Source organism: Vulpes vulpes, chromosome 16 (genome assembly GCF_048418805.1).
Source record: "Vulpes vulpes isolate BD-2025 chromosome 16, VulVul3, whole genome shotgun sequence".
Classification (NCBI taxonomy): Eukaryota; Metazoa; Chordata; class Mammalia; order Carnivora; family Canidae; genus Vulpes; species Vulpes vulpes.
In genome coordinates, this window is record NC_132795.1 from 30,776,465 (window position 1) to 30,788,673 (window position 12,209).

The window sequence follows — 12,209 nt, forward strand, 5'->3', positions numbered from 1 at the left end:
TGTAACAGCCAACTAGATTTTCACATGCTGAGTGCTCATGATGTGCCAAGTAGGAAAGAGTAAAACCAATCCCATCATGAACAGAATTTTGATTAGATTACAGCATTTGGTTAAGTCCAAAAGGTGAATGCCAAGGTCTTACTTGGCAGTAGTTTTCTATCCTTGACTCAACTAGGGAACATCTGAGTAAACAGGCCCCAGCTTAGGGAATCAACATTTTAATAAGTTCCTTGGGATGATTCTAAAGTGCAGCAATTGTTGAGAATCACTGATCTCACTGATATGGATAAAAAAGTTTTGCTACAACTATTAGCAACTACCTCTGCAACTAAGGAATCATGGTGTTAGTATACAGACTGGTTACCAACATGGGTGATGAGCAGAATCATCAGGGGAAATATTAAAATGTAGATTCCTAGACTAAATCTCAAAACCAGTGAATCAACTGTCAGGGAGATTAGGAATCTGAATTTTATTAAGTATGTGGAGAGACATTAGGAATCCACACTCATATATAAAACAGAATTTAAATACTGAAAAGTGTTATCTAAAATAGTCAACCAGGAAGGAGACTTAATTTTTTTAAAGAAATGTTGCCATTTCCAGAACACTTTTAAAACCATCCTTTAGAGGTGGTTTCTGGGCTACATAAGAAAACTAAACTACTTGTTTTTATTCTTTCATGTAACATTTTTGATAGATAAAATATTACTCATAAACAGACTTCACCAATTTTCAGCTAAAAGGCAGATTTAGTTTTCACCATTTTGACTATTCTCAGATAACTGAAAGTCCACAATATAAAACAATCGATAAATTTGTTACAGCTAAAACCAAACACACACAGCACAAAATAAGCCAAAAACAAAACAAAACAAAAAAACAAAAACACTTTCCCCAAACCAAGCCCAAAATAACAGAAATATACCATGGAAAGGATTCATTTAGCTAATGAGCCATGAGCCAGTCAGCAGACTGCTTTAAGACCATCTTAAAGCTCCTTTCATCTTTGAATTCTGAATACAACTATATTTTATAGAGAACACCAGAGGATGCAGTGGTCTTCTTGAATTCTGGTATTAGAAAAATTCTTTGGTTTTATCGCTCATGTCAATGTTCTGATGTATCAAATTCTCTGCTAAAGGACAGCTGTTTATAATCACTGAAGATAGTCCAGGAATTCATAAAATGCTCTGAAACATGGTAATTTCAATGAAATAATGTTCCAATGATAATGAAAATGCAATTAATAATTTAATCACACAACTAGGTCTTAATATCAAACTGTTTACTATACCATTTCTGGCAGATTCAGGATCAACAAAAAGCGTGTTCGGTAATGGATAAAATGACAGTGATGCTTAAGAATGACAGATTAAGGTCAGTAGAAAGAAAAACGCTAGCCCCTACAAAACAGCTTTGAAGTCTGAGCTATGCAATCTATTATTACAACTATATATTAATCATTCCCCCAAGAAGTGTATTTCAGAACTAGTGGGAAGCTTCCCCAAAATGAATGCAATAATAATAGAAACAAATTAAATGCCAGCTCCAAAAACTTAACTTCAGATTAAACCAAAATGTTAAATTCTGAGAAACTATGGAAAGAGTAACCTAATGCTATATAAAACAAAGTAAGTTAATTATACTATACCTGGTTTTTCTTTGTTTATTATAACGAAGACAGAGTCCTCAGCACAGGCTAGAGTAAAGAGGGCATGAAGTTTATGCCCTACTATGAAAGTCTGAAAGACAAAGTAAGATAAAGATTAGAAGTACCATATTGTTTATATCTATCTCAAAACCCCAACATAAGGGGGATCCCTGGGTGGCTCAGCGGTTTAGCGCCTGCCTTTGGCCCAGGGCGCGATCCTGGAGTCCCGGGATCAAGTCCCTTATCGGGCTCCCGGCATGGAGCCTGCTTCTCCCTCTGCCTGTCTCTGCCTCTCTCTCCCTCTCTATCATGAATGAATAAATAAAATCTTTAAAAAAAAAAAAAAAAGAAAAAGAAAAATAAACAAGAGATGCATGAAGATTAAATTAAAAAAAAAAAAAAAAAAAAAAACAACCACCCACAACATAAGTTCCATAAGGGAAATCTTATCCATTTTGCTTACTGCTATGTCCCACCATCAGAAGAATACCTGGTATACAAAAGGCACTCAATATGTATTTGAATAAAATTTCAAATTAATAATATAGATCCACTTGTTTCTTTTCAATGGTTATACAGTATCTATTGAATATGAAATGTTAACGATCATCAAGGTTATACTCAATATTTTTCTACCATAAACAATGCTGTAGATATTACAATATTGACAAAACAATGTGTGTATTGACACACACATTATTTCTACAAGAGATTCCAAAAAGTGAGATCGCTGGAGCAAAAGTTATTTTTCCATTTTCTTTTGTATTCTGATACAAAAGTATCTGTTTCTCTACACTTTACCTCTCACTAGATTGTTTTTGCAGTCTGCAATTTGGCCAAACTGATAGGGAAAAATGCTCTGTTACTTCTTTATTAATGAGGTTAAACCCTTTTTATGTTATTTTTTTCTGGGAATTAAGTATTCCTACCTTATGCCAATTTCTTCCTACTGGGTTATTAGTTTTTTCTGATTGTTTTTGGGAATTTTCTGTATATTAGGGATATTAACTCTTGTAAATATTTTCTTCCAATTTTATTGCTTATCTTTTTGTTGTAAGTTTAAAATTTCAAACAATTTCTTTTCTTTTGTGGTGTGTGACTTTCATAACGTATTTAGAAAGACTATGTAAAGATTAGACCTTATAGAAGAAAACAGTGTGTCTGTCATTAAATGATGTTGCCATCCCTTTTCAAATGGAAGATCAATCCACATACCTTTATTAAAATGCCATCTATATAGTCCCACAGTTTAATGGTGCCATCAAAGGAACAAGAATACAACTAAAAGGGTAAAGATAGTACAAAAGTTATTACAAAATAAAACTCCATTAAGATAGCCAATGAATAACTGATACAGATGGTATTTTCTGTTCATTAAATTACTAGCCTTAAAGAGGTAGAGTCATCTACTCATTGTTTTTGCAAAATAGAAAATCTAATCACAACTCTTTGAAGAAACTTCAAGTTTTAATTAAAATGAGGGAGGACAAAAGTCCACCTTCTATGTTCAAGAGGGAGATGGTAAGTTATTGAGCTATAAAAAGCACTTAAGAGGTTGGTAATATTTCTCCCAGAGTCCATCCTCTATTATTAGCAGAACTCCTTTCATCTTAGATGGGTATTAAAGGAGTGCTTCTCAATTGATCTGAGAATGTCCTATTTAAAAAAAAAAAATTTCCAACACATTAATGAACAATATTTTTGTAAAACACAATATAGAAGTTACACACTTGGATGCTATAGCAATGTCGAAGTCTTCTAAAGTTTTGGGTCAATTGCTACAGTCTTCTAGTTGCAAATTGGTAACCAACCATTTGTGGTACTGGTTTGTGCCTCACACTTTGGTAGCACCAGGAGGCCTTAGTAACATGCATTTTTATTTTTATTTTTTATTTTATTTTATTTTATTTTTTATTTTTGTCCCAGTGGACTTGATTTTACTAAGGTCACAGCAGATTACTAGTTGCTGTTCCTGTGAGAAATACTTTGGTTATAACATTAGTAAAGAATTTCAAGTTTTCTGGAAGCGGTAATTTTAAGATTTCTGCCAATGAGGACATGGAATCAGAGAACAGAAAATGATGAATATTATTGATTCAAGTAAAAGAATCATAGTAAGTAGAAAATATACATCACAATTACTACGTATAAAGGAAAAATCATGAACATGAATCAGTAAATATAATGAGGCAAACCTAGACTGTCAAAACACAAATCCCAGGACTCCAAAGTCCAGAGAATCTGTATTCCCTATCACCTCCACCAAACCAGTCAATAAAATTGTTCCCTAATTTTATTAACTTTCAAGTCACATGAAATAGATCTTTTATGCAATGTATGTTTTTTGGTTTGTTTTGCTACAAAATTTAGTAATACAAACTTCACAAATTCCAATTTTAACAAAAGGATATTTCTGCTTTAAAAACACTCAAATGCGGGATCCCTGGGTGGCGCAGCGGTTTAGCACCTGCCTTTGGCCCAGGGCGCGATCCTGGAGACCCGGGATCGCATCCCACGTCGGGCTCCCGGTGCATGGAGCCTGCTTCTCCTTCTGCCTGCGTCTCTGCCTCTCTCTCTCTCTCTCTCTCTGTGATGACTCTCTGTGATGACTATCATAAATAAATAAAAAATAAAAAAACAGTCAAATGCTACAGATAATAAGCTATTTTGTCAAATCCTCAGGACAGCAAGGAAAAAAATATGTGCTTGCACCCTGCAGAAAAGCTACTTAACTTTGATTTTCACAGTAGCTCATTTAATTTGGAAAGAAAAGATCCCTATCACTTTATGCCCTCCTTCCTTTACTGTTTACTTTGCCATTTACTGCTCCTGTGAGTAACAGTAAATGGCAATGCAAATCTATTCTTGCATCAAGCAATAACTTCTAAACTGGCTGTGACTAATCCAGAAAAACAGAACCTGATCAAAAACAAGAGTAAACTTTCTGAGATCTCTTTAGCGACTGCTGAAGTGTAAGAACAGAATTAAAGTGACATTTCATTATTTTGAATTCTGAGAAGCAAGAGCTGCTTTGTGGGGTGACCGAGAGGTCTGGATTAAACTGGACTCCAAAGTCTGTCCTGAAATTAACGGGTCCATTCATTGAGTTAAGAAGCCCTTCTTGACCGGCACTGGCTTGAAGATGGCCTAACATCTGCATTGGCATTAAAGAGCCTCATCTATAAAGCAACAAGTCTACAACATCAATCTCTCTCTCTTTTTTTTTTTTTTTTAACATCAATCTCTTTCAGTCAACGTTTTCAAACACATGTTCCAGGAAGCAAAGGGCTCAAGGGCGTATAAGCTTGAGAAACAACAAACCATATACAGTCTTTTCAGATATTCACAAGGCTTATAAAAAGGACGTGAGAAGATTTACAACCCAAGAATTCATCTGTATCTAGCCCTGAATTTCAGGAACTCATATAGCCAAGAATGTCTTCTTTCATGCAACATCTAATTAGCATCCTTGGGAAAAAACGGTTCACAGAACACAGTATGCGGGACAATGTAGTTCTAGGCTGTGACCCTATTTTAGTAACTAAAAATGGGTAAAAATACCCTGAATCAGAAAATCAATACACAGGTTTCCCCTGCTAAGCGGAAGTATTACTATAAAACCCTTTGTAGTGGAAATAGTGTAGAACAAAGAAGCAATTACCATTAATTTGTATGGAAAAATCTTGAGTGTTCCCAGATCCCGAAAATAACCTCTCTTAGGCTTTTCTGGTACCTCAGGACTCATCTTGCTAATGGAATATATGAAACACACACCAAGATAAAGTACAGATGCTCACAGACACAGTTTAAACTATGGTGGCTTGGTGCTGAGATGCTGAGTGCGGCTCCTGGGGAAGGAGACTGGTAGTGTCACTCTAGCTGGAAGGGGTGCATGCTGCCTCTATAACACCTTGTTGCAAAACAAATATTGACTTTTTTTTTTTATTATTTTTTTTTATTTATGATAGTCACAGAGAGATAGAGAGAGAGGCAGAGACACAGGCAGAGGGAGAAGCAGGCTCCATGCACTGGGAGCCCGACGTGGGATTCGATCCCGGGTTTCCAGGATCGCGCCCTGGGCCAAAGGCAGGCGCCAAACCGCTGCGCCACCCAGGGATCCCGCAAAACAAATATTGAATGCTATTTTTGCTTTTTCCTTTCATTGTAAAAACCAAGTGGCATAACGCAAACTTCTGAAAAGGAAGGGATACCTGTATTTTTTTAAGTCTAACCCGGAAAGTTTCCCGGCCCAAATCAATTTACAATCTTCCGGCAACAACAAAGCCAATATTAAAATATTCAATTATAAATCGTTTGACACCTGTAGATGATTGTTGGGGTTGAGTTGGATTCCAGTCACCAGATTTCTGTGCCCTTGCAATACATGTACACATTCTTCTGTAGCCGTGCTATGAACTTTAACAAAGTCTCCAGAGACATAGAAAATATACCTGGAAATAAGAAAAAAGATTTTTTCATGGACTGTAAAAAGACATTAAGCTATCTACAGAATATCACGAAAGTTATTTTTTTTCTTGCAATAGAGGTTTCTTTCAAAACATCAGTTTCAAAAATTATATATTAAAAATCGTGTGCTACGTATTCACTTACTATATACACCATTACTCTGACAGCATCTTTCCATATCCCCCACTCTCCACGGTTCACCAGGGACACCACCCCGCTATAGAAGGTACAGACCCAGAATTCCTAGGCTAGACCTGTGTTCCCAAAGCACCCTGTACATGACTTGATCCTAGTACTTTTTATGTTGTGTTGAAATTACTTGTTTACATAAATATCTACCTTCCTTATCTGCCCATAAGCTCTGATAGGGCAAAGGCCTTAATTTATCTTTGATTCCCAATGTCCAATCTAGTTTGTTGAACAGAATCCATCGGGTCCTCAAAGATTTGGTAAACTGAATGGATAAAATGAGCCAACAAAAAAAATTATTACAAACTAAGAATAAATCTTCTGATGCTGACCAGGGTCACTATTATCCTATTTTATCAGTTCCAAGACACTTGCTTTTTCACCTCTCTGAAATCAGGATGCATTTCGTAAGTGCTGTAGCCAGGAGACAGTCATAAAATGGTTAACTAATAGGTTAAGGAAGTTCAAGCAACAAAACATCTGAGGCATATGATCACCGCTCTAGCCGGAGCCTCTTCATTCCCATGAGTACCTTAATTCAGAGTTTTAACATCTCCAGGCTAGACCACTCTTAAGGGCTTCCTACAGTTTCCAGGTGTGGCCCTTCAATTCACCTTTCCCACTCAAACCAGATTAATTCTGCAAACTTGACCACATTACTTCCTTAAAGGTAAAATTAAATTACAATTTGTCAGTGTTTTCCTACTGTCTCTAGGATGTGATCTAAACTCCTAAGGCCTTTGGTGATTTGACCTGGTGTACTTGGAACCACTTACTTTTTCACTTGAAAAGCGTGCTCTAGTAAAGTGGTTCACAACTCCAATATCCTTGCAGTCCCCACAGACACACTCCATTAATACTAACAGGTCCCCTGAGATGGTGGTGGGGGAGAGGGTACCATGCCAAGAAAACTCCAAACTGATAGGCTTCCCCAGAGGAAAGGAATGTCCTCTCTCTCTTTGCTCCCTGGCAGAGAATGGCTTTAAATTTGAATGCAAGCTCCCAAAGGAAAATGCTCTCTCCAGGCTTTGGTATATTTTGTGGTCTACCCAGAACACTTTATAATTAATTTCTTAAGACAGATTCAGCTCAGGTGAAGCCTCACATTTTCTCACTCCGCATCAGCACCACTCTGAATGCTTCTACAAGATGGCAGGCTTAGCTCTATCACAGCACTTACCACATGACATCCTTGGAAGACTTCCCCTACCAGACTGTGAGCTCTTTCAGGGGAGGAAGGGTGCCTGTACTTATTATAAATCCAGTAACAAAAGTATCGTATGGTAGGGAACGACGCATTTTTAACTAGTCAAACACAAATAGGTTCAAACGCCAGCTTTACCACAAATGGGCTGAATAATGTTGGGAGATTAACTTCTCTAAAATGTCACTGTTCTCCACTCTAAGATTTCTCACAGGCTGACTATGAGGATGAAATGAAACAACACATGCAAATGCACCCTTAATATACACCGTATACACTCAGTAAATACTTCCATACAATTGGGATAATAATACCTAACCTTGTAGACAGAAATGCATGTAAGCACCTACCACAATGCTTGTCACATAGGACTCAAATCATCTTTGTTGATGAAGTGGAGAAGCAAGAAGTTAGGGATGCTTTCAAGCAGGAATCAGGACTTAAATGAGGCTCTGAAGGATGCATAATTTAAGAGCTGGGAAGGAAAAATAGCAACATAAGCAAAAGCTGGGATACAACTAACAAGAAACTGGAAATGTACCCATCTAACAAGCGAAGTGTGTACAGTGGGTTATGTCAGGAAACACACTGGATGAGCAGACTCAAGCTAGGTCACGGAAGGCCTTGTAAGCCAAACAAAAGAGCAGTATTTAAGGACGGCAACAGAAGATTATTACAGGGTTCTGAGCAAGGCTAAGGGTGAGAGTAATAATATTATGACAGTAACACTTAAGGAAAATTATTACAGCAGCAGTACACAGAATGGTCTGCAAAAGAAAAATATCTAGAGAAGGACATTAGCTTTGTGAGAATTCAGGAATGCAAATGGCAAAAATGACTTCTTTTAAAATCTTTTATGCCCTAGCAACCTAATGCAGAGCATCCTATAAATGTGGGAAGTAACAGGATGTAATGCTGGACCTTGAGTCCGTGATACCAGACACAAGAATGTCTCCTAGTGTCATGGACACCCAGCGCTCGGCTTGCCTCTCAGAACACCCCCTGCAAGCAGCGTCTTTGTGTCCTAATTCCAAGAGCACCCAGTGACCAGGAGAAGACAGCTCATATGCCACAATTCTATGGTTTTATTTACTGTTTCAGATTTCTTGATAAGCTCCCTGAAGCAAAATACAAAATTACCTTATTTCTTTCTGTATAAACTAACCAACGCTTGTAGATAATCCCCAACTCCTTGATAAGTTCACTAAAACCCTATTCATTTGCTAGAGAACTGATTTTAATTGCTACATTCTACATAGATGACAAAAACCGAACAACAAAAACATAGCTAAATCTTCACCAAATTCCCCAAACTTCAGTACTGAATTTCTACCTAATCCTTGCTTGTCCAACTGGTCATTTCCCTAACCCTTAAACTCAACAGCCCCCCAAATGAACTCATCATCTTCTCATTAATCCTAATTGCTACATCACTCCAAAATGGTCTTTTCATCTTCAATATTTTTTTAAAAGATTTTACTCATGAGACAGAGAGAGAGGCAGAGACACACAGGCAGAGGGAGAAGCAGGCTCCCTGCAGGGAGCCCGATGCAGGACTCGATCCCAGGACACTGGGGTCACACCCTAAACTGAAGGCAGATGCTCAACCGCTGAGCCAGCCAGGTGCAGGCATCCCTTTTATCTTCAATATTATCTTAGCTCAGGCCAAAGTAATGTCTTGCTTGGATGGCTGCATTAGCCTTTTAAGCCCTGGTGTATACTCTTCTAGACTCTTCTCCCCTAGACTTATGTTGTACTGACAGTACACACATGATACCCCTTATCCCTCACATCACCCCAGCAATTTAAAGCTGCACACTTTGCCTGGATATCCTCCCCCAATATCACTGGTGGGGCAAACTCCTGTTACTCTTCCAAGATCCTATAGTGAAGGGAAACCTCAACATCACTCTCCCTTCCACGCCAACACTGTACCTCTAGTATGCTAAGCCAACCCACCTCTGATCTTGCTGCTCTCCACCACTTATTGCACAGTTTTATAAATGGGTTTCAGATTAATTTTTCTTGAAGAAACACAATCATGTACCTCCCATCATTCTCCACCTATTGAATAAAAATATACACTCTTTGGACCAAACGATCAAGAGCCGGCTTCATGTTCCTCTTCCGTCACGAGCTCTCTTCATCCACCATTTGTACTAGCTAACTGGACCATAGTCTGTCCAGTATCCTCAGGCTTCTACTCCTTTTGCCCGTGCCCGCTATCTGCAATGCCCCCTGTCCATATCCCCTAGTCAGAATACCACTCACCTGCTAAGGCCTAGCCTAAATATCACTTCCTTGGGAATCGCCCACCCTCGGTCTGAAATGCTCTCTCCTACTTAGGAACTTCCAAAGTACCACACTATGAAACGCGTTTCAAATTATTTTCTTTTCATCATCAAGACTGTAAGGTCTTGAAGGTAGGATCTATATTAAAGTTATCTTAATTTCTGTCGTATCAGCTTGTCATAAACAATACATAGTTGACAAATACTTGAAAACAAATTGTAAGACTCAGCAAAGAAAATACTGTGTGTCGTTACAGTAAGGTGGAGAGACAGTACACGGGGAAAAAGAGAGTGGAAGGATCCCTGGGTGGCGCAGCAGTTTAGCGCCTGCCTTTGGCCCAGGGCATGATCCTGGAGACCCGGGATTGAATCCCACGTCGGGCTCCCGGTGCAGGGAGCCTGCTTCTCCCTCTGCTTGTGTCTCTGCCTCTCTCTCTCTCTCTCTCTCTCTCGCTGTGTGACTATCATAAATAAATAAAAATGAAAAAAAATTTAAAAAAAAAGAAAAAGAGAGTGGATACCTAGATCTAGGCCCAGAGTGGTGGCACTTTGGCACCCTTTAAGTCTCCATTTCTTCCTGATGTAGAAGATAAATATCAACAAAACCCTCTTTCATGGAAGGATCAAGGATTTACTCCTAGGGCAGTTTATGAACGCTCCTGAAAGCTCCTTCAGCCTCGCCTGCGTTCAACAAGTATCATCCGGCCACAAGCAAAATTTTGTGAGGGATATGAACTTTCCTAAGCTATTATCTTGACTCTTCCAGGACAGAAGGTGTTTTTACTAAGGGTCACCGGCCTTAAATTTGAAACCTCTTCCTACAAAGTATCACTTCTACACGATGCTGACAAGGGAGCAACAAGGAAGATGACAACTGACGAACGCTAAGCCATTAACTGCAGGCTGTTTACTTGCTTTCTACGCCTTACAGCATTTTAGCAATCTCAACAACCCTAGGAGATGGATCACAAAATATTCCTGTTTTACGGAAAGAGCATATGAAGAGAAGATTAAGAACCGGGTTTTAAACGTAGCGAGTATCTCAGTTTCCAATCACACCGAACTCCTGAGAAAAGGGACCAGGGTTTATATATGCCGCTATCCCGCGCAGAAACCAACACCCCGATTCATCACGCAAAGCTGCCAAAGGTCGCCGAAATACCCTCCCCGAGGTGCCGCGGGGACCCCGCGCCCACACCGACCCGCGGGCGAGCGGTCCCGGGCAGAGGCGCGCCCAGCGTCGGGGTCAGCGCGGAGCTTCCACTCCGCCGCAGGCTCAGGCCCCGGCGCCCGCGCGCCCCCCGAGCCCGGGACCGCGGGTCCGCGAGCCCAACGCGCCCCCCGAGCCCGGGACCGCGGGTCCGCGAGCCCAACGCGCCTGACCTCTGCCCCCTCCCGCCTCCACCCGGCGGCCGAGGCCGCGGCCCCGTACTTGGAATCCGCGGAGAACTCGGCTCTCCGGAGGTTGAGCTCGCTGCCGCCACAGCGGACCACGCGGACCGTCCCCTCCTCCGCCATCTTCGCGCAGGCGCAGAAGCCGCGGGGGCGGCCCGCCGGGAACTTCCGCCGGGGGCGGGGCCGGGCTGGGGGCGGAGTCGGGGGCGGCTCCTCTCGGCCGCAGTATCTGCGGCGGGAGCTCGGCGGGGCCGCAGTCTCCGTGTGGGCGGCGTGAGAGACGTGCGGGCTGAGCGGTGGCTTAGAGACCCGAGTTCGCGCCAGGCGCTCCCGAGCCCTAACCACCGGGCGAGCCTCTCTGCCGCGCCAGGGAGACCCCCCTCCCCGCGTCTCCCGTGGCCTCCCGTGACCTCCCGTGGGGGTCCGCCTGAGAGATGAAATGTGTGCAGGACGATGTGGGCCATGACTCCAGGACTGGGACCTTGAGCGCTGAGGTCACCAGGTACCGCGAAGGAAAGCCTGGAAACAGACTCCGGGGGCGGGGGCCGGGTACGAGCGTCCTAGGAGCCATCGAGCCATCGAGCCATCGAGCCATCGCGACGCTGAGGCTGAGTGGGTCCGCGCCTGCTGCAGCCTAGCGGAGTCTCCGCCGGGGTAGGGACCCGGGAGCCATCTGCGTGCGGGGGACACGGAGGAGCCGCGGGGCAGGCTGAGGTCGCCAGTGGGGGGAGGGTGCCTAGAACGTGGCGCGGGGCCAAGGACAGTCTGAGGCACCCGGAAGGTGAAGGAAAAACCCGCAAATGGTTGGGCAGCTTAAGAAGGAAAACAGGAGGATATATGCCATCGAGAAGAGTCAAAGGAAGGAGGAGGTAGAATCCGTCCTTCTGTCAGCTGTGACTGATTAAATAACTGGAAGACAGCTGACTGCTGTCCTGAGCAGTATGGAGATCACTGGGGCTTTGATAGCAGTTTTGATGCAGTGATGGGATCGAAAATGGGATTTGAGTGG

At 41.7% G+C, this 12,209-nt stretch overlaps 1 protein-coding gene across 1 annotated transcript in view; it reads right to left on the bottom strand.

Annotated features, from left to right (window-relative positions):
* The window catches only part of WDR75 (WD repeat domain 75), a 34,586-nt gene extending 23,207 nt beyond the window's left edge, over positions 1–11,379 (bottom strand). The window contains exons 1-4 of the mRNA XM_026002675.2: positions 11,238–11,379; positions 5,976–6,105; positions 2,870–2,935; positions 1,655–1,745 (exon numbers count right to left, since the gene is read on the bottom strand). Of these exons, the coding sequence (XP_025858460.2) occupies positions 1,655–1,745; positions 2,870–2,935; positions 5,976–6,105; positions 11,238–11,323 (373 nt within the window). The 5' untranslated portion in view covers positions 11,324–11,379. The remainder of the gene's footprint in view (positions 1–1,654; positions 1,746–2,869; positions 2,936–5,975; positions 6,106–11,237) is intronic.
* Between the last annotated feature and the right edge of the window lie 830 nt (positions 11,380–12,209).